At 45.9% G+C, this 25,398-nt stretch overlaps 2 protein-coding genes across 2 annotated transcripts; one reads left to right on the top strand and one right to left on the bottom strand.

The window, feature by feature from the left end:
* On the top strand, positions 1 to 7,895 carry LOC136019229 (uncharacterized). The gene is made up of 4 exons (XM_065689155.1): positions 1 to 100; positions 568 to 1,198; positions 5,813 to 5,937; positions 6,853 to 7,895. The coding sequence occupies exons 1-4, from the start codon at positions 1 to 3 to the stop codon at positions 7,017 to 7,019; spliced, it is 1,023 nt and encodes a 340-aa protein (XP_065545227.1). The 3' UTR covers positions 7,020 to 7,895.
* Positions 7,239 to 25,342, bottom strand: GCNA (germ cell nuclear acidic peptidase). The gene is made up of 12 exons (XM_065690030.1): positions 25,191 to 25,342; positions 24,892 to 25,103; positions 23,738 to 23,782; positions 23,580 to 23,605; positions 21,242 to 21,293; positions 20,756 to 20,829; positions 18,864 to 19,295; positions 17,857 to 18,028; positions 15,514 to 15,658; positions 14,018 to 14,156; positions 10,050 to 10,254; positions 7,239 to 7,619 (listed from the first exon to the last, which is right to left on the bottom strand). The coding sequence occupies exons 1-12, from the start codon at positions 25,203 to 25,205 to the stop codon at positions 7,367 to 7,369; spliced, it is 1,770 nt and encodes a 589-aa protein (XP_065546102.1). The 5' UTR covers positions 25,206 to 25,342; the 3' UTR covers positions 7,239 to 7,366.
* Between the last annotated feature and the right edge of the window lie 56 nt (positions 25,343 to 25,398).

Genomic DNA, 25,398 nt, shown 5'->3' with positions numbered 1-25,398 from the left:
ATGGGGGGGGGTGGCGGTGAGTGGCTCAGTGCGGCGCTAGCTGCTGCCATCCTGTGGCCAAAGCGCGGTACTGCAGGTGTTGGAGACTGTGGGGTGGGCGGTGAGTGGCCCCGTTAAGCATCGCCACCACTACGCTCCCATTGGCTGAGGCTCCTGTCAGTCACTCTGCGTCACGCTCCGTTTCCGCTCTGCTGCCCCCGGCTCCCATTGGCTGAGGCGCCTGTCAGTCACTCTCAGTCCCGCCCCGTTTCCACTCCGCCCCCCCACGGCTCCCATTGGCTGAGGCGCCTGTCAGTCACTCTCAGTCCCGCCCCGTTTCTGCTCTGCCCCTCCACGGCTCCCATTGGCTGAGGCACCTGTCAGTCACTCTCAGTCCCGCCCCATTTCCGCCCCGTTTCCACTCCTACCCCCTACGGCTCCCATTGGCTGAGGTGCTTGTCAGTCACTCTCAGTCCCGCCCCGTTTCCGCTCCGCCCCCCAGGGATCCCACTGGCTGAGGCTCCTGTCAGTCACTCTCAGTCCCGCCCCGTTTCCGCTCTGCCCCCCCCACGGCTCCCATTAGCTGAGGCGCCTGTCAGTCACTCAGGAAAGCTTCGGCTCCGCTCGGGTCCCTCCGCGAGGCCCCCCCCTCCACGGGCGACCGCTGCCGCCCTTGGCTCCCTTCGGAAAGCTTCGGATCCGCTCGGGTCCCTCCGCGAGGCCCCGCACCCCGCGGGCGGCCGCTGCCGTCCTCGGCTCCCTTCGGAAAGCTTCGGCTCCGCTCGGGTCCCTGCGGGAGGCCCCGCTCCCTTCTGGAAAGCTGCGGCTCCGCTGGTGTCCGAGTGGCTCCGAGGTTGTCCCAGAGGAGCCGACACCTAACAGTGCCCGCTTGTCACCCTCCATTTCCTCCCATTACCCTCCATAACTGGGAACGGCTCGGCACGGCTCGGCTCGGCTCGGCACGGCACGGCTCGGCTCGGCTCGGCACGGCTCGGCACGGCTCGGCACGGCTCGGCTCGGCTCGGCACGGCTCGGCACGGCTCGGCTCGGCACGGCTCGGCTCGGCACGGCTCGGCACGGCACGGCTCGGCACGGCTCGGCTCGGCACGGCTCGGCTCGGCTCGGCACGGCACGGCTCGGCACGGCTCGGCTCGGCACGGCTCGGCACGGCTCGGCTCGGCACGGCTCGGCTCGGCACGGCACGGCTCGGCTCAGTTCGGTTCGGCTCGGCTCGGCACGGCTCCACCCTTGCCCTCTATTAACTCCCTATTACCTCCCCATTGCCTCCCCTTACCTCCCGCTCTCCCCTAAGTCCCCCCCCTTTGCCCTACATGGGATTCTGTGGGGGGATTTGAGGGTCTAGAGTCCCACTATGGGGATCTATGGGGGGATTTGGGGGTCTGGAGACCCTACATGGGGTTCTGGGGGGGGGATTAGGGAGAATATGGGGTTCTGGAGTCCCTACATGGGGGTCTATATGGGGCTTTGGGCGTCTGGAGTACAATTATGGGGATCTATGGGGGGATTTGGGAGTCTGGAGACCCTACAGGGGGGTATATAGTGTGATGGAGATCCTTCATGGGGTTCCATGGGGGAATATGGGAGGATACGGGTGTCTGGAGTCACATTATGGGTGTTGATGGGGGGGATTTGGGGGTCTGGAGTCCCTGCATGGGGGTCTGAGGGGGGATTAGGGGGCATATGGCAGTCTGGAGTCACTACATGGGGTTCTGTGCTGGTTTGGAGACCCTTCATGGGAGTCTGTGGGGGGATATGGTGTGTCTATTGGGGGATTAAGGGGGACATGGGCGGCTGGAGTTCCTACATGGGTGCCTATTGTGGTCTGGGGACCCTTCATGGGGTTCTGTGGGAGAATACGGGGGGATTTGGGCATCTGGAGTCCCTCCATGGGGGTCTGAGGGGGGATTAGGGTGCATACGGCCGTCTGGAGTCACTACTTGGGGTTCTGTGGTGGTTTGGAGACCCTTTCTGGGGGTCTGTTGGGTGATTAAGGGGGACATGGGCATCTGGAGTCCCTAGATGGGGGCCTATAGTGCTCTAGAGACCCTTCATGGAGTTCTGTGGGGAATATGGGAGGATATGGGGGGATTTGGAGTCCCTACATGGGGGTCTATGGGGGAATATGAGGGGAATTTTAGGGTCTCGAGTCCTATTATGGAGGTCTATGGGGGACTATGGGAGTCTGGAGTGCCAACATGGCATTCTGTGGGGGGATATGGGGGGAGACAGGGTGTCTATGGGGCGATATGGATGGCTGGACTCCGTAAATGGGATTCTATGAGGTCTATGGGGGGGATATGAGGTGTTTAGAGGGGGATATGGGGGGAGTTGAGGGTCTGGAGACCCATAATGGGGTCTGTCGGCATCTATGGGGGGATTAGGGAGATATGGGGATCGATGGTGGGTCGGAGAAAACTCCAGGAACAAACTCGCCAACAAAGGGTTCAGGGTTCAAGCAGGTATTCTTTATTGCGGCGCCGGCAGACACGGGGGACAGCTCCTCCTAACCTGTGTCTCTGAATTGCTAAACAAGCCGTCCTTCTGTAGTCACTGAGCATACATATTCATTACGGACAGACATGCATATTATAGAATCATACAATAGTTACGGTTGGATGGAACCTTCAGATCATCCAGGTCCAAACCCCTGCCATGGGCAGGGACACCTCACACTAAACCATCCCACCCAAGGCCTCATCCAACCTGGCCTTGAACACCGCCAGGGATGGAGCACTCACAACCTCCCTGGGCAACCCATTCCAGTGCCTCACCACCCTAACAGGAGAGAATTTCCTCCTTAGATCCAATGTAAACTTCCCCTGTTTCAGTTTGAACCCATTACCCCTTGTCCTGTCAAGGGACAAGAGGGGGGGTCTATGGGGGTCTATAGGGGTCTATGGGGGCCTGTGGGTGGTCTATAGTGGGTTTATGGGGGTCTGTTGGGGGTCTATGGGGCATCTGTTGGGAGTCTATAGGGGGTTTATGGGGGTCTATAGGGGGTTTATGGGGGTCTGGAGGGGTCTATGGGGCTCGGGGGGGGGAGTCTATAGGGGATTTATGGGGGTCTATGGGGGTCTATAGGCTGTCTATGCGGGTCTATAGGCTATGGGGGTCTGGGGGGGTCTATAGTGGGTTTGTGGGGGTCTATTGTGGGTCTATGGGGCACCTGTTGGGGGTCTATAGGGGGTTTATGGGGGTCTGGGGGGATCTGTGGGGGGTCTATAGGGGTTTATGGGGGTCTATAGGAGTCTGGGGGGGTCTATAGTGGGTTTATGGGGTTCTATTGGGGGTCTATGGGGCATCTGTTGGGGTCTATGGGGGGTTTATGGTGGTCTGGGGGGTCTATTGGGGTTTATGGGCGTCTATGGGGGGTCTATAGGGGATTTATGGGGGTCTGGGGGGGTCTATAGGGGATTTATGGGTGTCTATGGGGGGTCTATAGGGGGTTTATGGGGGTCTGGGGGGTCTATAGGGTGTCTATGGGGGTTTATGGGCGTCTGGTGGGGTCCTATAGTTGGTTTGTGGGGGTCTGTTGTGGGTCTGTGGGGCATCTGTTGGGGTTTATGGGGGTCTGGGGGGGTCTATGGGGGTCTATAGGCTGTCTATGGCACTTTATGGGGGGCTATGGGGGTCTGGGGGGGTCTATAGTGGGTTTATGGGGGTCTGTTGGGGGTCTATGGGGCATCTGTTTGGGTCTATGGGGTGTTTATGGGGGTCTGGGGGGGGGTCTATAGGGGGTTTATGGGGGTCTGGGGGGCTCTATGGGGGTCTATAGCGGTCTATGGGGGTCTGTGGGGGGTCTATAGGGGATTTATGGGTGTCCATGGGGGGTCTATAGGGGGTTTATGAGGGTCTGGGGGGGTCTGTGGGGGTCTGTATGGGTTTATGGGGGTCTGTAGGAGTCTATGGGGGTCTGGGGGGGGGGGTCTGTAGTGGGTTTATGGGGGTCTATTGGGGGTCTATGGGGCATCTGTTGGGGTCGATGGGGGGTTTATGGGGGTCTGGGGGGGTCTATAGGGGGTTTATGGGGGTCTGGGGGGTCTATGGGGCATCTATTGAGGGTCTATGGGGGTCTATAGGGGGTTTATGGGGGCCTATGGGGCATCTATTTGGGGTCTATGGGGGGTTTATGGGGGTCTGGGTGGGTCTATGGGGGTCTATGGGGGTTTATGGGGGCCTATGGGGCATCTATTTGGGGTCTATGGGGGGTTTATGGGGGTCTGGGTGGGTCTATGGGCGTCTGGGGGGTTTCTATAGGAGTCTATGGGGCTCTATGGAGCTCTATGGAATGTATAGGGGTTTATATGGCTCTATGGAGTGTCTATAGGGGTTTATGCAGTGCCTATACGGATCTATGGGGTGTCTATAGGGGTCTGTGGGGCTCTATGTGGTGTCTATAAGGGCCTATAGGGGTGTCTATAGGGGGTCTAATGGGGTCTATGGTGCTCTATGAAGTGTATAGGAGTTTATATGGCTCTATGGAGTGCCTATAGGGGTCTATGCACTGCCTATACAGATCTATGGGGTGTCTATAGGTGTGTTTATAGGGGTCTATATGGCTCTATGGAGTGTTTGTGGGGTCTGTGGGGCTCTATGAGGTATCTATAGGGGTGTCTATAGGGGTCTGTATGGCTCTCGCGTGCATATAGGGGTCTATGGGGTGTCTATAGCCTATCTATAGGTGTCTATAGGGGTCTATGGGGTGTCTATAGCCTGTTTATAGGTGTCTATAGGGGTCTATGTGTGTCTATAGCCTGTCTATAGGTGTCTACAGGTATCCATAGGGGTCTATAGGTGTCTACAGGCTGTCTATAGGGGTCTATGGGGTGTCTATAGCCTGTCCATAGGTGTCTATAGGCTGTTTATAGGGGTCTATGGGGGTCTATAGGAGCCAATGGGGTTCTACCTCAACCACGCAGGGGGCGGGCCAACAGCCCCATTCTCACCTCCCATTTGTCTCCGCCCACCGCGGGCGGCTTCTGCCGCCCTCGGCTCCCTTCGGAAAGCTTCGGCTCCGCTCGGGTCCCTGCGCGAGGCCCCCGCCCCCCGGGGGCGGCCGCTGCCGCCCTCGGCTCCCTTCGGAAAGCTTCGGCTCCGCTCGGATCCCTGCGGAGGGGACTTTCCGAAAAGACATTTTGGCTTTTTTTTTTTTTTTTTAACAGTTTTTTTCCCATTTATAGCCCATTTTAATGTTGGTTTTTTGTTTGGTTTTTTTTTTTTTTTTATTTCTAAAGTGGTTTTGGCCATTTCCAACCCATTTTTGCCAAATTCTGACCCATTTTAACGTTTTTAACGCTTTTATGCCCACTTCTAAACCGTTTTAAGCTTTTATTTGCAATTTCTAAACTGTTTTCGCCGTTTGTAACCCATTTTTGGCCACTTCTAACCTGTTTAATGCCATTTTTTTCAATTTCTGCCTCTTTTTGGCCTGTTTCTGACTCCGTTTAAACCACATTTTTCTTTTTCTAACGCATTTTTGCCCATTTGTCACCAGTTTTAAGCCGGTTTTGACCATTTCTAACCCATTTTTTGCCACTTCTAACATCATTTATGCCATTTTTAGCCATTTGTAACCCTTTTATGTCTGATTCTATCCTCTTTTAAGCCATTTGGCCCTTTCTAAACCATTTTTCTTCATTTCTAACCAATTTTTTGCCACTTCAAACACATTATTTCCCATTTCTTACCCATTTTAAGCCATTTTTTTTTCTGTTTCTAACCCGTTTTCCCCCATTTCTAACCTATTTTAAGCCATTTTTGTCTATTTCTAAACTGGGCTGCGGGCGGAAAAGTGAGCGTGTGCTGCCACCAGGTGTCCAGACGTCGGTACTGCAGCTGGTGGGAAGGGTGGGGCATGGCGTGGCGCGGGGCACGGGTCGCTGCTGCCCTCCTGTGGCCAAACCTCGGTACTGCAGGTGTTGGAGATGGGGGGGGCAGGTGAGTGGCTCAGTGCAGCGCTAGCTGCTGCCATCCTGTGGCCAAAGCGCGGTACTGCAGGTGTTGGAGATGGGGGGGGTGGCGGTGAGTGGCCCCGTTAAGTATTCGCCACCACCACGGCTCCCATTGGCTGTGGCTCCTGTCAGTCACTCTCAGTCGCGCCCCGTTTCCGCTCTTCCCCCAAGGCTCCCATTGGCTGTGGCTCCTGTCAGTCACTCTCAGTCCCGCCCAGTTTATGCTCTGCCCCCCCACGGCTCCCATTGGCTGTGGCTCCTGTCAGTCACTCTCAGTCCCGCCCCCGTTTCCGCTCTGCCCCCCACGGCTCCCATTGGCTGAGGCGCCTGTCAGTCACTCTCAGTCCCGCCCCCGTTTCCGCTCTGCCCCCCCACGGCTCCCATTGGCTGAGGCGCCTGTCAGTCACTCTCCATCCCGCCCCATTTCCGCTCTGCCCCCCCCACGGCTCCCATTGGCTGTTTCTCCTGTCAGTCACTCTCCATCCCGCCCTGTTTCCGCCCCGTTTCCACTCCGCCCCCCCACGGCTCCCATTGGCTGAGGTGCTTGTCAGTCACTCTCAGTCCCGCCCCGTTTCCGCTCTGCCCCCCCCACGGCTCCCATTGGCTGTGGCGCCTGTCAGTCACCTCAGTCCCGCCCTCTTTCCTCTCTGCCCCCCCACGGCTCGGATTGGCTGAGGCGCCTGTCAGTCACTCTCAGTCCCGCCCAGTTTCCGCTCTGCCCCCCCACGGCTCCCATTGGCTGAGGCGCCTGTCAGTCACTCTCCGTCCCGCCCAGTTTCCGCTCTGCCCCCCCACGGCTCCCATTGGCTGTGGCGCCTGTCAGTCACTCTCAGTCCCGCCCCGTTTCCGCTCTGCCCCCCCACTGCTCCCATTGGCTGAGGCGCCCGTTTCTCACTCACAGAACTGCCCTGTTTCCGCACCGCCGTGGACTGCCATCCAGACAGAGCAGAGGATTTCGGCTTTTCTGCCTGGATTCATCTTGCATCTAAGCAAGAATGGACAGATGAACACCTAGCAGTTCTTCAGCACACAGTCTACAGCGTATCAGCTACCCCGGTGAAAGAGTAAATCCACAGCTCACTGGAGCCACTGACGACATGCTATGAAGCAGTACATGTAAATACCATTCAGAAAATGCCCAACATAACAAGCCTGTCCCATGAGGAGCCTCAAACTGCATTTTCCAAGGCACAGTTGATGTTTCTCTGAAGTTTGAGACTGACTTTTATATTGCATCATCATTACACTTCTTGTTCACTCCTGCCAATTTTAGAAAAATCTGTAAGGTTTCCTTCATTAGAAGTATTTAATGCCAAAATAGTATCTGAAATATTCCAAAACACATTCTTAGACTAATGTTACATGCTACTACATGCAAAATTTAAATAGCATCAAAAAAGGAGTGTATTGAGATATTACATGGAATCTTGAAGCCTAGTTTTTACAGCAAAATCAGCACCGAGTTCCTGCATGTCTTCTGCAGGACTCAGCCCAGGCTGCTCTCTCTTAGTAAGTGCATAGTTTTCTTCCACATGCTTTGCAAAGGGCATTAGACGTGTCCTAGCAGGAATGGCACCCTTCTGCGTGGGCCGACTCAGGACCAGCTGCCCCCCACAGAATGCACACACAAAGCGCTCTGTGTCCAGAGACTTGGAATGACGTCCAGTCCTGAAATGGAAAAATAAGCACTTTGATTTCACAATTGCAGTAGACAGTACATGTAGGAAAGGGCTCCTTTCTCTTTTGCCAGGCTACTTAGGTCAGATTTCTAAGCTAGCATTTTAGAACAAGGAACAGACTACATACTTCACACAGTGGAACAATCGAACCTGTATTATATGTTTCTCTACCCCAGAACTTTTTCCACTGCTTTTTCAGCTTGGGTCCTTCCTGTATCTCTTTTACTCTCAGTCTAGTCGTATAAAGTGCTGCAACAATTCAAAACACCTCCACAACCCATGTATCAACTACCCCTCCTTCAAGTTTCTCCCCAAAGTCATCACCATCAAATCTTATCATAGAATCATAGAATGGTTTGTGTTGGTAAGAATTTTAAAGCTCATTTAGTTCCAACCCCTGCCAGGTTTGCTCCAAGCGCCGTCCAACCTGGCTTGAACACTTCCAGGGATGAAGCGGCCACAGCTTCTCCAGGCAGGCTGTGCCAGGGCCTCATCACTCTCTTAGAAAATAATTTCTTCCAAACGTCTAATCTTAATCTCCCCTCTGGCAGGTTAAAGCCATTCTCCCTTGTCCTGTTCCTACAGGCCCTTGTGAGAAGTCCTCTCCAAACTTGTCAGCTCCCTTTAGGTATTTGAATCTTCTCAATGCTCTGCATCTAAGTAACTAATGCATTGCATAACCATATTAACTACTTCAGGAAGATTCTTTTATATATGAAATACTCCTTTCCCTCTGGTGCTTCTGGAAGTAGCATGCCTGATCCTGACGGAAAAAAAAAAAAAAAAAAGTAATTCCATGCATGCTTTGTAAGGATGCATTTAGCTGGGGGGGGGGGGGGAGAAAATTTATTCTTTTTTAATATTAAAACCCCCCAACACCATTGTCAGCCATTTTCCAAGGCTATGCAGAACTGAATTCACAAAACTTCATGCTCTCCCACTGAGACCAAGGTCACTGCATACAGAAGCCTGGGGTCAGCTATGATCTCCAGAAAAGGTGACACTTTCCACACCCATGAAAGGTAAAAAACCTGGGAAATTACTGTAGCAACTATTACTTCTGCTTGATGTCAGCAACACATGTAGTTCTTATCTAACAAATACAGTAAGCAAGACAGAAGTCTGATGACCACTGTTGCAATCTATCAGTAGGTATGTCTCCAACTTCAGTTCTTCACATCACAGTGCTGCTGACACCTGCGTGGCTGCAGATACCTATTTTCCTTTAACAGATACACAAGCTGAAAGAGTCCATGAGGTAAAAGATCAACTAGAAAACTGACTATAGGTTTTATAGTTTTAAACCAATAGAAATCATTATATTGTTGGTTTCCACATTTTACTTAATACTACTATAACAAGATTAGGAAAAATGTTTAGTCTTAATTCAATTAGTCAAAGATACAAATCCAAGAAAATTTCTTCTGGTACTTTATTCTAGTATCTAAGTACTGTGACACATTTCGTGCCTAGTTTTTAATGGGGATTTGTTCTGCTTTTGAATTCCAGTTACTACTGACTTCCTTCAGCATCAGATGATCCTTGGTATCTTTACAAAGATAAGCATATAAAAAGCAATTCAATCAACCATGCCATGTCTAGCACTCCCTGTGGACTGCTTTTCCTTTGATCAAACCTAGATTGTTGTCACGTCACATTCAAAGTTAACATTCAAAGATGTTACTTTCCAAAATGTAAAATGTGAACAGATGTCAAATGGACTTGGAATGGCTCATTTCTGCAACACATGCTAGTATTTTACTTACATGCATTCTACAGGGATGTGCCAGATCCGTTCATTGTTCTATCAGTGTAGGCCTACATGTATTACTCTTGATATTGTTTAGAGGTGGACCTGGCAGTCCTGGGGTAACAGAGTTGATCTTAAAGGTCATTTCCAACCTAGCTGATTCTCTGATGTAGTACTTAGATAAGAGTGGAAATACTCCTCCTACCAAAAAGCCTATAATGGGATCAGTTGATCATGACATCAGAGTTAAGTGGTCAAAAACTTTCACAAGTTCACTCAATATTTACTACAGTAAAAGGTGAATCCAAATTTACATCATTTGAGCAATGTTTGAAAGGTGAGAGCAGCCACATGAGGTGACCTTTTCCTGCCATGTCATTAAAAGCCAAGGCACATATTCTGATCTCTTACTGCTTCACAAAGACCTTCCATCATCACCAATGGCTCTCAGAAGACACTTCAGCCTGTCCTGACCTCTGAAATGGAATTGAGACTACCTGAAAACAAACATGTGGAATGGCATAATGAGGTTCTGACGGCTTAGGAAGTGCGAAGTGACAACTCAAGAGTACCCCAGTTTAAGAGACCCATCATTTCCAGATATGGGAGACTGCCAAATTTGAGACAAAGTTAATACACAGTCAAATGCAAGACCAAAACATTACTCACGTAGCTTTGCACAGAACACACTCATAGATGAATTTGTAATTAATCTCATAGCTGTGGCAACGTGCTACTATCGGCAGTTCTGGATGAATCACAGCTGATTTATTGGCATAGTATCTCCAGAATCGTCCATGTCCATCGCGAACACCATTGATCAGCCAGGTGGCTGCATGGCAAGCTTCATGCAGTAGCGTGTCTCGAAGACGATCTTGGGGTAAGGCAAACAAAAGATACTGATACCAGTCAGGTACAGGGAAGTACAGACTTTCATCCTTGGTCAATGCTTTAACACTTATTACAGAGATGCAAGACTTCATCAGGGATTTGAGTGACAGGACAAGATGTAATGGGTTCAAACTTAAACAGGGCAAGTTCAGGTTAGATCTAATGAAGAAGTTCTTTACTGTGAGGGTGGTGAGGTGCTGGAACAAGTTGCCCAAAGAAGTGGTAAATGCTCCATCCCTGGCAGTGTTCAAAAACAGCTTGGACAGTCTTGGGTGACAATGGTCTAGTGTGAGGCATCCCTGCCCATGACAGGGGTTGGAACTAGATAATCTTAAGGTCCTTTCCAACCCAAACCATTCTACGATTCTATGACTTATTTTGGAGGTTGGAATTACCAATGTTTTGGTCAGATAAAATGTCCCAAAACAAGATTTTTCTCAGTGGATTTCTAGTTTTGTGATTAGCCTTAATTCTGAATCCTAGTTACTTCTCTACACACCTAATCTGTTTGGGTTTTTTGTGCTTGGTTGGTTTGGTTTTGGGGGCTTTTTTTCTGTTTTTTTTTTGTTTTGTTTTCGGGTGTGGGGGGGGTGGGGTGGGGTGGTGTTTCTTTTTTTTATTTAGATGAGACCCTAAACACCTTTATATAGACCAAGATTCATTGATTTTTTGTAACACTGACGTTTTTCCTCCAGAAACAAGTACAGCAGAGTACTAAATTTTCTCCACAATTACAATGAAATATTTCAGTTGGACGGGACGTACAGTGATCACCTAGTCCAACTGCCTGACCAAAAGTTAAAGCATGGTATTAAGGGTATTGTCCAAATGCTTCTTAAACACTGACAGGCATGGGATGCATCGACCACCTCTCTAGAAAGCCTGTTCCAGTTTTTAACCAGCCTCATGGTAAAGAAATGCTTCCTGATGTTCAGTCTAAAGGTCTTCTGGCACAGCTCTGAACCATTCCCATATGTCCTATCTCTGGATACCAGGGAGAGGAGCTCAGCAATTCCCCTCTTCAGGAAGCTGTACAAAGCAATGAGGTCACCCCTCAGCCTCCTTTTCTCCAAACTAGGCAAACCCAAAGTCCTTTGTCACTCCTCATAGGCCATTTCTTCCAGACCTTTCACCAGCTATGTTGCCCTCCTCTGGATACGTTTAAGTACCTTCACGTCCTTACTATGTTATGGGGCCCAGAACCACACACAACACTTAAGATGAGGCCACACCAAAGCTGAATACAGCAGGATAGTGACTTCTTTTCACCATCTAATTATACTGTGGTTGATGCACCCCAGTTTGCCCTCTTGGCTGCCAGGGCACACTGCTAGCTCCTACTGAGCCTGCTGTCAACCAGCACCCCAGATCCATTTCTGCAGAGCTGCTCTGCAGCCATTCCTCTCACAGTTTATACTTGTGCCCAGCATTATTTCATCCCAAGTGCAGAATCCAACATTTGGACTTGCTAAATTTCATCCCATTAATCATCACCCAATGCTTCAATCTACCTAGATCCCTCTGCAAGGCCATCTTCCCTCAAGAGTTAACAACACATCCCTGTTTGGTACCATCAGCAAACTCTGCTAAAGGTGCATTCAACTTCTGCATCCATATAATTGATAAATATATTGAACAGGACTGGCCCTATAATGAAACCCTGAGGAATACCACCAGTGAGCTGTCGCCAGCCAGATGTAGCCCCACACACTGCAACCCTTTGAGATCTGCCCTTCAGACAGTTCTTCACTCAGAACACCATGAACCTATTCATCCCACAGTTGGACAATTTGTCCAGTGGGATGCTGTGAGGGACAGTATCAAAAGCCTTACTAAATACCAAAATAACTACATCCACTGCCTTCTTTCATCAACTAAGTGGGTGACCTTATCATAGCAGGATATCAAATCAGTTAAATAGGCCTTTCTCTTTGTGAACCCATGTTGACTGTGTCTTATATTATTCCTTAATTGTTGTTCAATAGTACCCAATACAATTATCGCCATAATTTTTGCAGAAAGTGAGGTTAGACTAACAGGTCTCTAGTTTTCTGCATATTCCCCCGTCCTTCTTGCAAACTGGAATAACACTGGCTGCCTTCTAGTCAGCAGGCTCCCAAGACCTTTCATAGATGATCGAGAGATGTCCTGCTATAACTTTGGCTAACTCTTTCAGTACTGTGCGGTGAATCCCATTAGGCCCCATGGACTTGTGACATGTATGTGGACATACAGCTGGTTCTTGACAACTTCAGTGTCCACACTTGTAGTCCTCCAACTCAGGAGACTGAGCAGCCCAAGGTCTGACAGTTCTAGTAAAGACTGAGGCAAAAAGTAGCATCAAATACCTCTGCTTTTTCATTCATCCCTATTTAGTCTGCTTATCACAAACATCAGTCCAATGTTTTCTTTGGACCTCCTCTTGCTATTAACGTACTTTTAAAAGAGCCTTCCTTTTTATCTGACAACACTGGCCAGTTTCAACTCCAAATGAGCTCTGGCCTTTCATGTCTTCACCCTGCATATAAATACCATAGCTCTGTAATCTTACTGCAAAGCCAGACCTTACTTCCAGAGATCATACAACTTCTTTTTCCCCTTGACCTCCACGAGGAGTTCCCTGTTCAGCCAAGCTAGTCTCCTGCCCTGTCTGCTTGACTTATGACACAGGATTGTTTGGTCCCCTGCTTCTAAAAGGTACTTCCTAAAAACTGGTGAGCACTTGTGGACTACTAAGCCCTCAAAAGCAGATTCCCAGGGAAATATGTTGTAACTCCAGAGCAGTTCTGGACCACCTCTCCTATGGAGACAGGTTGAGAGAGTTAGCCTTGTTCAGCCTGAAGAAGGGAAGGCTCCAGGAACACCTTATAAGTCATCCAATAAATAAAAAAGGCCGACAAGAAAGCCAGAGAGCGGCTTTGAACAAAGGCCTGTAGGGACACGACAAGGGGAATGGTTTTCACCTGCCAGAGGGGAGACTGAGATGAGACATTAGGAAGACGTTCTTCACTGTGAGGGTGCTGAGGCGCTGGCACAGGGTGCTCAGAGAAGCTGTGGCTGCCCCATCCCTGGCAGTGTTCAAGGCAAGGCTAGACAGGGCTTGGAGTAACCTGCTCTAGTGGAAGGTGTCCCTGCCTGTGGCAACCGGTTGGAAATAGATAATCTTTAAGGTTCCTTCCAATCCAAACCAGTCTGGGATTCTATGATACTACGATCTCTCATGATCTGATCTATAATAAGATTTATTAAGTTTACTTAAAAATATTCTATTCTATCATTTACAGAACTGGTTCTTCTATGGTAAGTGAAACATTAAGTTCCCCAAATTGAGAGGGGATGAGGGAGAAGTTACAGTACCCACCATACAACAGAACTTAATTTGACACTGACCTATCTTTATTCCAGATTCAAATACGACCAACAAGGTGGCTAGCCATGATGGATGAGTCAGATTTTAGATAGCCATTATAGTACATGAGTAACCTACAGTTCTTCAAATCAATAATATAAACTAAACATTGCAGTTAGCATTAATATATCTCTGTTCCCACATTTCTGTAAATTTGTCTAGCCTCTCAGAAGGGTTGTGAAGACAAGTACTACAATTAATGGAAATATTTATTCAAGATACTATGAATTATCAAAGCAGGGGCCTGTTCCATATCAATTAAGCCTCACATTCATGTTTTTATCTCTAGAACTCACTTTCTCAGAGAAGAATCAACATATTTTTTAATTTTACCTACCTGCAGAGTCACAGACTTTCTCAGAAAGTTCTATACGAGCGTAACGCTTTGCTTCAGGACCTTCTGTCTGCCCAGTTACACAATATCCTGCTGTTTTTCTCATTTTCTTATTCCAGATTATTTCCATTTTGTCTGGTAACTGCAAAGCAAAAGAGTATGTGTAATCTGCCCTCACCTACATCTCTCCTTCTGGACCTCTGGCTTCCCCTTATATTTACTGCAAAGCCAGCAGAGGATGTGCCTGTTAGTGCCCTTAACACTCTTTTCATTCAAGATGCAAACCCACCCTCCTCCTTGTCATTCCCATCATCAATTTTTCTGTAACCAACACTAGGAGTTTCACAACACAGGATGAGACAAAAAGTCCTTTGGCTCCTCTATTCTGCCTCCAACAGTGGCTAACACATGCTGCTTAAGAGGAAATACAAGGTCAGCAATGAAGCAGAAAAATTTCCTCTTCAAAAAAGATTAACTTCTATTTTTGCTAACAATTTTGCAAGACACCACCTCACTGAGCCACAGATGGTTCCTCTTTATTAAATAGACCTTAGAAGTGTTTTCTTATGTTTTGGGGAGTACATATATGTACGTTCTTAAACGCGTGCATGGTTAGCAGACAGACGACAATTATAGTCCCCTATCAGAAGCTCTACTGCTTAATAATTTAGAGGTCAAGTACCAATTGCTTTGGTTGTTCTGAACCTGCAACTTGCCATTTTAATTTGATGCACCTTCACACTGCAAGAGGGTGAATAATCATCCCTTGCTTATTCTCTGTGCTGCTCCTGATTTGATAACCCCTCTCATAATATCTATCTCAGTTAACTCTGTTCTTTTACTATCAGGTTTTTTTGTCATCCAAATTACTTAATAAGCTTAAATAAATGGTCTAGCAGTAAAGTAGCTAAGTGCTAGTATAGGTACACAGCTGAAGCACTGGTGAGCAAAATATTTTGCTTTCAGCAGCAGTCAGCCTGATCAGCTCAGCTTTCACAACCTCCATATGTCCTTGCTCAGCTCCACAACATTTTCTCAGCTGCACAGACACCTTTTCCCTCCTTAAGAAAATGCTATTGGAATTACTGAGAGCAGCATCCTTCCTTTCACAGATGTTTCTCACCAGAGGAGAGTCTCCAGTATCCTGGAAGATTTAAAGGTCAAGACAGCAGTTCTCTGAAATTGAACCTTCAATTTGAACACAACATGAAATTGATCAAAGGCCCATCATGTAGCAGCAAGGACTCTTGGACAACATCCAGACTGCTCGCTTACAGATGGTACACCACTACAGCTGGGAAAGCAAGTCAAGCTGTAAACTGCTGCACCACAGTGGTGATAAAACCCTTTCAAAGAAATTGCTTGAACTAATCCAAACGTAAGCCATTGTTGTAAACCTTAACTTCTACTAACTGAAGAGGATAAAGAGCAATCACATCAGAAGGCAAGGAGCAACATTTTAACATTTTAAAAATTGTAGGTTTTGTTTTGAAGCCAACCTTCTGGTCAAAGATGGTGCTATTATACAGGCAGTAGAGTTTCCATGCCAACTCCTCTTTATTTTTCTTAAAATACCTCACATAGTGGGAACCTGGATTTGAGAGATCTTGCAAGAAACAGCCAGCAACTGAGCACACCCTGAGCCTGCAAGAAAAAACATAAAGCAGTTTACTGAAGTAAATTGAAAAGTAATAGCCATTTCACAGCCAATAAAGATCTCTGGGATGCTGCCACTGACATAAAGGTCTCCTGACTTTTCTCTGGCTTGCCCTCAGGAGGCAGTGGGAAGCACTGGCTTATAGCATCTTCTTCCCCCTTCGGGGGCATGAATGGGCAGAGCTATTTCAACAGAATCATAGAACAGTTAGGGTTGGAAAGGACCTTAAGATCATCAAGTTCCAACCTTCCTGCCATGGGCAGGAACACCTCACACTAGACCATGTCACCCAAGACTCTATCCAAGCTGGCCTTGAACACTGTCAGGGATGGAGCATTCACAATTTCCTTGGCCAACCCATTCCAGTGCCTCACCATCCTCATAGTAAAGAACTTCTTCATATCTAACCTAAACTTCACCTGTTTAAGTTCTAACCCACTACCCTTTGTCTTATCACTATAGGCCCTGATGAAGTCCCTCCCCAGCATCCTCATAGGCCCCCTTCATATACTGGAAGGCTGCTCTGATGTCTCCATGCAGCTTCTCTTCTCCAGGCTGAACAGCCCCAACTTTCTCAGCCTGTCTTCACACAGGAGGTGCTCCAGCCTCCTTATCATCCTCATGGCCCTCCTCTGGAATTGCTCCAACAGCTCCATGTCCTTTTTATGTTGAGGACACCAGACCTGTACACAATACTCCAAGTGAGGTCTCATGAGAGCAGAGGAGAGGGGCAGGATCACCTCCTTCGATCAACAGATCTGAAATTACTTTATTAATTCACAAAACTAGATTATGAGGACTCCTAAATAGGAAAAGAGGGTAGCTCAGATCTTTGTGACACAGTGAGGCATTATTATACTAAAACTTGATCCATATCTGAACAGCCCTAACATGATTGCCCACAATAAAGAGTATTTTCAGAAACACAGAAATCATCAAACCAACCAGCTTGGGAAAGACCTTTAAGATTATCAAGTTCAACTGTTCCCCAGCACTGCCAAGGCCACCACTAGCCCATGGCACTGAGGGCCTCATCTACACAGTGTATGAACACTTCCAGGGATGGTGACTCCACCACTTCCCTAGGCAGCCTGTTCCAATGCCTGAGCACCTTCTGGGGAAGAAACTTCCTAATCTCCAGTCTAAACCTCCCCTGGCACAGTTTAAGGCTGTTACCTCTTGTCCTGTCACTTGTTCCTTGGGAGAACAGACCAGCCATCTCCTCGCTCCATTCTCCTTACCTTCTGGGAATCCTCAAGAATTCACTCAGGGGAAGCAGGTATTTTACTAACTCCAATACTGCAGCATTCTGACAAAGCATCAGCTTTGAAGACACCATTTAAAGGTTTTGTATTGGTATACACAATCATAAAATGACTAAAGGAAACATCACATGGCTAAAAGGCAGAACAAAGGCAGCTACCACCATAAATGAAAAGGATGTTCTCCTGAAAAGCTTAAATTGCATCTGTAGAAAAAGATGAATTCTGCAAGTTCTGAGAACAGAGGTCAAAAATATCAAAGCAAGCTTGTTAAAAAGGCAAGTATTACTAATAGCATCAGTCTGGATGGATAAATAGAGTCTATAATCTGGTGTGACGGTCAGTCATTTTACCAATCTGTCCAGATGTGGAATGGGGATATAGGTAGCTATCTGATCACAATTTGATTGTGAAACAAATAATGTGACTTATAGTACATGACAGAAGGTTAAAGTAATTTTTTAATTCAAATGGTGTCTCTGCACTACTGCTCCCAGTGTGCTGGTGATGTATTTTGAACTGGTAAAGTGTCACAGAAATGTCTTAAGTGACCTAAGTGAGGTCACAAATAGCAGATGGATAAATAGAATGTATAGGGCCAGCCATGTTAGAAGTATGCTGTGCCAAGACACGGAATAGCAAGAGAGCTACCATTTACAAAAAAGATTTGGTATTTGCCACAGTTTTTAGTCATTAAATCCTCTAAGCAGAGATTAGTTTATATTTTCCCTGTAACACCCGTGACTGAAAGCTTTGATTTACAGCTACTTAACAACTGCTGATTTGGTAGCAGAAGTTTCTAGGTACCAGAAAAATCAGAATGTCATCCTAAGCAAAATGCTTAGCATCTATTTGTCCACCTATATTTGGTCAAAGAACATAGTAGGGGAAAAAAAAAATAACCTACAAAAAAACAAATCTACCTTTCTTCTGTATTTGCTGATTGTGAGCAACTGACCAATTTGTTCCTAGGAATTCTTGCAGAAGCCATTATCCTGGAAGGTGTTTCTTGAAGTGAAATGGCATTTGGCCTTGGTGTCTTGACTCCCATCCCTTTCAAAGGCTGGCTATCTTCACAGGGTGACTTGTTATTTTCTAGTTCAACAGAAAGAGTCACAGGATTACAAAGAATCTGGAACACAGACATCAGCAACCAAGTAACAGACAAAGATGAAAAAGTTAAATATTCCACATCAGCACACACACTCTTACTGTGCATACTTGAATACAAAGGCTTATACAACGGAGGGAAAGGTAATTTGCTGTTATATAGTACAAAAATTGACATTCAATGAAGGAGTGGCAGACTCCAAGCTTTCAAACATTCAGCTAGGAGGAACTGGAGGGAAAAACATTTGTGACCTCACTTAGGTATTTCTGCAACACTTCACAATTCAAAACACACCACCAGCACACTGGGAACAGTAATGCAGAGACACCATTTTAAGAAAAAAAATTACTTTAACCTTCTGTCATGTACCATAAGTCACATTATTTGTTTCACAATCAAAGTTGTGATCAGATAGCTACCTATATCCCCATTCCACATCTCAACAGATTAGTAAAATGAGTGACCCTCACACCAGAAATCAAGGACCACTTCAAGGTCTGTGGTTTCAGTAGGCCTCCTCTCTGTTGGCTGGGGAATATCATTCAAAACCACCAGTTAGATTTGTTTTCAGAACAATTTTTAAAATGCCTACAGTTACAGGAATTATAAAACAAGCAATGCTGAAAAACTTAAACTTTGATACCACAAGACTAATAAAATCACGATGTTCAGAGGAATAGTTTCTGATTGCATCAAATTCAATTGCAAGATGCTGGGCTGCACTTCTAAAACATATGTCACACAAATGAAAATAATTAGGCAACCAGCACTACACCATTGCTGTCAGTAGCTTGCAAGTAAGCAAGAACAATTGCTCACCTCTTGTGCTTGGTTGATGGACAGTTTTATTTGTGCCTAAGATAGGGTTTTGAGGTATACTTTCTTTCCTTATCTGTTCTATTAATGATTCAAATTCACCATCCGAGCTATCTGATTTTATCTCTGTACTTTGTTGTAATGCCACAGTTGGCACTTTATTTTCTGTACTTTTTTCACAGCTCCTTTCTCTCCTTCTGAGTTGCAAGTCTGGACTGCCTCTGGAGATTGACTCTCTCAGATTTTGTGGAGGTGGGAATTTTATGCACTTCTGAATCTCTTTCAGGTCTTTTACTCCCCCTTTTTGGTAGTCAGATTCTACAAAGACAGAATCATCAGTGTCACTTGAAGCCTCTGGATACTGCAGTTCTTGACAGCAACTGTTTTTCTTTCCAGAAGGCATCCACTTCTTCGTGGTCTGAAGATCCTTCTGTCCTGCAATTCAAAAGAAACAGCTAAAAGTTTTGGTAATTTCTGTTAGGAAATTTACCTCCGTCTTAACAGAAAAAAAAGAAAAAAGTCCTTGAAAAAGATAAGAAAATACAAAGAATAGAAACATACCTTCCCATTTGCTTTATTATACCTTGCCCATTTATCGTCATACTAAATGGAAAGTCACTGAAAGATGTATTTTTTTAATTCTTTTTTTTTTTTAATTACCTTAAACCACATGTATGTACACATCAGCCATCAAGCCTAACAATTCTGAATAGTAACTAATGCTGGCGTAATTTTCATTCCCAGTAACAAAAGCTATGTGCATGTAGAAGCTGAACATTTCATACTAAAGTTTTATACAACCACCAAGTGAAGACCAGACCATACCTACAGCACAAAGTGCACATCTATCAACAAACAAGGCTTCTAACATCTCAAATTTGACCTATCAGGAACAAGGGATCCTGTCAGATCTCCTGGTGACTTATTTTTTCTTTTAATGATGCTTCTGGTCCACTGTGCTTCCCCCCATTTCCCCTCCAGAAACCATTCCAATAGTTTTTTTTACAGCCTGCAGTTGGTATACATGTTCCAAGGTTGACATTCTCACCAGCTGCAAAAGATCCCATCCTTCTTTATCAGGGATCAGAGCTTTTCTAGGTTCACATGAGATCACTGTTATCATCCCTCATCTACCAAAATTCTATCACCTGATCACTGGCCTACTGGCTGTGTAAAGAATTCCAGAGCCCTGTTCACTCATTCTGCTGAAGTCCAGCTTGCACCTGTCAATGGGAAATGCACCAGACAGGTGAAGTCAGGCTCTGAATGTTAGTAAACCAAGGCAATTTCCATCCCTTGGGGGAAAACAGGGATCCTCTGCTTAGACAAGCACTGAAGCCCCACAAGTAATGGTTTGCTTGAGCATCTTGTAGCCAGTGTTAACAGGATTATGCATAGGACCTTGGCTATAAAAACTCCAAATTAAAGCATTATCTGTGGCTCTGCAACACCTTGGCCAAAACATGCATTGAATCAAAGGTATCTAGCTAACCAACAATTACCTTCTTTCTTTATTCAGTGTCTTTTGACCACAGAATGAGCTACTACAGCCACTGGAACACTAATATACATATCCTACATCCTCTCTTCATAGTGGTCATCCCACATTTGCTCAGTCCAATCAGCCATGAGTTGTACTCTTTTCAGAGACCCAAATGCTAGCAGGTAGTCCACAGTCTGTATCTACAGATCTACAGCAATGCTTCAAAATATATACTTGTCAGAACAGTATGAGCATACTTTCTTCTTTTACTCCCATAGGAAATAGAAAAGCTTCAAGCAAGAGACAAAGTGAACTTATGTTTAACAAGCTCCCCCAGAAATTTATGAGCTCAGAAATGAATGCTAACTTTCCACCCATTAAAATGCCTGCTCTGTATTTGCTGTTGACTTGCCATGCTTTGTTGGACTTTTTCTCACTTTCAAGTCCAAGCAGAAATCATCCAAATCATCGATTGAGTCCTTCAAACTGTGAAATGAACAAATAACATGAAAAAGGGGAGGCATAAACAGGAAAATAGAAGAGTAAGTATGCCTTAGTAAAAAAAGCAAACAAAAAAAGCAAACAAAAAAAACAAACAAAAAAAGCAAATAAAAAAAGCAAACAAAAAAAAAAAAACACAATATAACATCAGTTGCTCACAACAAATGTTACCAACCACATTCATTAATAGGAATGGCAACAGAGCATGTACACCTCCAAACATACCATTTTACATTTGACCTGAACATACAGACTGAACACCAACTTCTGTCTGTGCTCACTCCTATAAACGTATCTGCCTATGAACCACTAAAACTTTTACTAATTTTTCTGTATTCTGAATAGCAGATGTGATACAGAAACTTAATATAAAAAAGCCATTAATTACAGCACTCACCTCACATATGCCTTTTTTGAAATAGATTTTGGAGTTTTCATTCTAGCTAAAACTGAAAAAAGAAAACATCATTAAGAACAAAGTTCCATTTCTTTTGTTACGCTCTTCTTTTTTAAGGAGAAAATTTTATTAAGAATTTGGTCTAAAGTCTTAAAAACAAACCAAAAAAAACCAAACCGAAACAAAAACCCCCACAAAACTAAAACAGATACCAAACACAAGAATCCTTTATATATAATTCCAACTCTCAATTCCCTAAAGCTGACGGCAGCTTTCTAGCATTTCCTTCATAATCAATCCTTGCCCAGCACAAAGCCAGAGAAGTGCTATTATGTATCTTGCATTATCCAGTAGAGCCTTCTCATATACGTGGACCACTGGGGATGGAATTGAATGGGTTTATCAATATTTTCTCCAGGCATTTCAGTACCTGCAGGTAATAGCTTTACTGCTGCGAAGAGTTGTCCATATGGTTATTCCAGTAAGAGACTCAAAAAACAAAAAAAAACCCCACCCCCCACAAAAAAAGAAAAAAAACCAAACAAAAAAAAAACCCCAAACATCCAAACCCACCCCCCCCTAAAAAAAGTCAAACAAAATGATAACAATACCCCACTGCGTTTTAATCACTCCAGGAGTTAGCAGTGGTGACTGCTAACAACAAAAACACCATTCAAGCAGTGGTACTACACATGCTTGAAGCAGTGAGTCTTAAAGAAATGCCATCAAAATTTCAATTATTATGAGAGATTCAAGAAAGCTGAAGGGGAACAAACTTCATTAAAGCAAAAATCAGGCTAGGGAGAAAGGAAACCATTGTCCCTTCATCAAAACACAACTAGCCACAAGAGCACTTAAGGAGTGTTTGCTCTTCCAGTCCAAAGCTGCATGCATGACTTCAATGGGATTTTGAACTTTTGCACTGTGCCATTAGCAGAGCATGGGACTGAGTGTTATCATCTTTGAAGAAGGGCACAAGGGGAAGGGTAAAAAAAGAATTCAAGAACTTGAAGCTCAATAAGTGTTTGCAGCAGTGAGTTATTTTCAACTTTAGCACCTGGCAGTCTTCACCACTACCTTCATCACAAAAGAAGTAAACATGGCATCTGCTGCCTTCCAATTCACTTCATCAAGGTGGCTCACTGAAGAACAAATGCCAGCAGACAAAGGCTTACAGACAAATACAACTTGCTACTTAATAAATCAATTCCCTTTAGTTTCTCATCTCTTGCCACATATTTTTCCTTCACCCTTTCCTACAATTTTCAGTATAGTGATAGCATGGCAGTAGAATAGCTTTTCAAATATTCTGCTCTAAGACCCAAGTAGTTACACTCTCAGCTACCTTCCATACCAGAGCTGACACTTGACTTCGGCCTCAACAGCCTCCTGGAAGGAGGCAAAAAAAAAAAATAACAAACATATAAGAGTAGAAAAAAAAAGAGCAGACTATCAAACAACTTTAAAAATTACAGGGAGGGAGCTAATAACTTAATGAATGGACAGTATTGAAATATTTATCAGATCTGAAAGCCCAATAGTAGTGCAGTGAACTATATACATCATGTTTGAATTTAACTGGATGTAAGCAGTAACGCTTGACAATGCTTAAGATCATTCACATGGCACTGACATGGAGCACAGTATAAACTCTAAAGTAACGAGAAACCTGCTTTAAAAGCAGCTGGACTAACAGAAGAATGATATGCAGAAGGCAAAATAAACAGATATGACTTCTTGTCTTACCATTTCTACTACCATCTCTGTTCAAATCTTGAATACATAATGAGGAACATACTGCAAACATATTTATAAACCTTTAAACTACTCACCAGCTTGAAACCCACTTGAGGTGTGGTAGAGCCATGATTAGTTCATCTAAGGAACAAGCTAAATAGAACTCTTGCAAGGGGAAAAAAACCCAAACCACTGTGTATTCAATTACTCTAGCACAAAACAATAGTCATTAATGGCTATTAACAAAACGAAAAGTGCAAACATCAGGTTTTGTATGTATAGGCTAGACATAAAGTTATGCACAGCAGAAGACACCATGTAAAATTCAGTACAGAGTTCCACCATACCAAGACCTTGAACCACTATGAAAACCCAAAAACATCTAAGTGGTTAAGAGTCATGAAGGAAAAGCATGCAAGAGGGAATTCCGAGTAGTTTAGACATATTTGGAACAGCAACTGCTTAGAGAAAACAGTTATTCAAAGATGCTCTATAGTCTAAGAAAGCAAGTTATAGGGAACAGACAAAACTGAGGCAACAAGAAAAATAATGCAAGGCAAAAAGCATTGAGGATTGAGACATAAGATTCAAGAACACTCACTGTGGCATACGGCTACCAACACTGCACTGCAAGGAGAAAATCTATTTTGCAGCAGGAGCAAGGAAAGAAAATGATGCATAAAACTACTTCACTTTAATTAGACATGTCACTTTCATACTTCTTCAGAGGAAAAAACCCTAATGTGCTATTACTCACACATTTCAAATTCATCATCACTGCTTGAAGAGACGTACAGGGCATGGCTGCAAAAAATTAAATGCAGAATAGTATCAAGAACATTAGGTCAACAGCAAGTACATCTGCATCTCCCCTGAAGTACCTGTGACCACCAAGAAGCAAATACACACTGAAATAATCACTGAATGTCTCAAATAGGGTAAACTGCTTAATTTTAAATAGAAATATTAGAACCAGCATATTAAATTTATAACAACTATATACATTCAATAGTCAAGTAGCAATCATTCACTGCCAAAATCTGAACAACTGAACCATCTGGAAACACAAGCTTAGACCATTACATTAGCTTCAATTCAAATTTAAGTATTTATCAGTATTCAGAAGGGACAGAAAGCTTGTTTCTCATCTTACACATGGTATACAATCAGGCAGAGGACGCTGTGTTGTATGAAGTCTGAAACACCAAAACATACAACAAGGAAAAACAAACTACTTTTGTATAAAGTACACTTTAACACAGCTGCTGTGAATATTTAACAAACAGCAGCTTTCCTAAAGCTCTTATAAGATGAGGCTTCCCCTTGTCCAGCCTCAACCTCCCTCTTTTAAACCCATCACCCCTCATCCTGCTGCTACAGGCCCTGCTGAAAAGTCTCTTCCCATCTTTCTTATAGGTCCCTTCTAAGCACTGAAAGGCCACAACAAGGTCTCCCCAGAGTCTTCTCCAGCTGAATAGCACTAACTCTCTCAGCCTTTACTTACAAGAGGTGCTCCAGCCCCTAATGATTTTTGTGGTCCTTCTCTGGACCCTCTCCAACAGGTTCATGTCTTTCCTGTCCTGAGGACTCCGGAGCTGGATATAGGACTGCAGGGGCATCTCACCAGAGGAGAGTAGAGGGGCAGAATAACCTCCCTTGACCTGATGGTCATGCTCCTTTGGATGCAGCCCAAGACACGATTGGCCTTCTGGGCTGCAAGCACACTGCCAGGTCATGTCCAACCTTTCATCCACCAGTACCCCCAAAGTATCTCAAAGACTATAATTTTGATACATGCTAATACCAACCAACTATTGTAAAACGTCTGAAGCCCTAACTTGAAGCTACGTTTCAATACAGTCAGGAAGCATACTGCAGGAGAGGGGGCTGTGCCCAGCCAAGCGCCTCCTCACCTCTCTCTCCCGGCGCTGCTGCCGCCCGAAGCCAAACCACAGCAGGAGCCCCCATCGCAGGAGCTGGAGGAGCGGCCGCCGGAGCGGGGCCCGGCCCCGCACTGACCCTGGGGGGGTGTGGCAGCGGCGGGGCCTTTCCCGCGGCCCTCACCGGCCCAGCAGGCCTGCAGGCGTCTCTGCTGCGGCGGAGCCCCGTCCCGTGCCGCCTCGAGCTGCAGAGGAAAGAGACCGTGAGCAGAGCGCAGAGCGCAGACCGGCGGCGGACCTCGCCGGGGGAAAGGCGAAGACTCCCCACGCACCGCCGCCCTCTCCATCCGCTTTAAACTGCGCGCGCGTCTCCGCAGCGCTTCCGGGGCACCGGGGCTCCGCGCCTGCGCACGGAGGAAACCGCGGCTGCAAGCGCGTCCGGGGCCATCAGCACGAGCGAGGCGCCCTAGCGCCCGCAGCGCCGGAGAGCAGCCGCGGCCCCGCTGCCGCAGAGGGGGCGCTCCCCGGCAGGGAGCGGCA

The sequence above is a fragment of the Lathamus discolor genome, chromosome 9, assembly GCF_037157495.1.
Source record: "Lathamus discolor isolate bLatDis1 chromosome 9, bLatDis1.hap1, whole genome shotgun sequence".
Taxonomy (NCBI): domain Eukaryota; kingdom Metazoa; phylum Chordata; class Aves; order Psittaciformes; family Psittacidae; genus Lathamus; species Lathamus discolor.
Note: the sequence above shows the minus strand (reverse complement) of the source record. Positions and strands in the feature narration are given on the sequence as shown.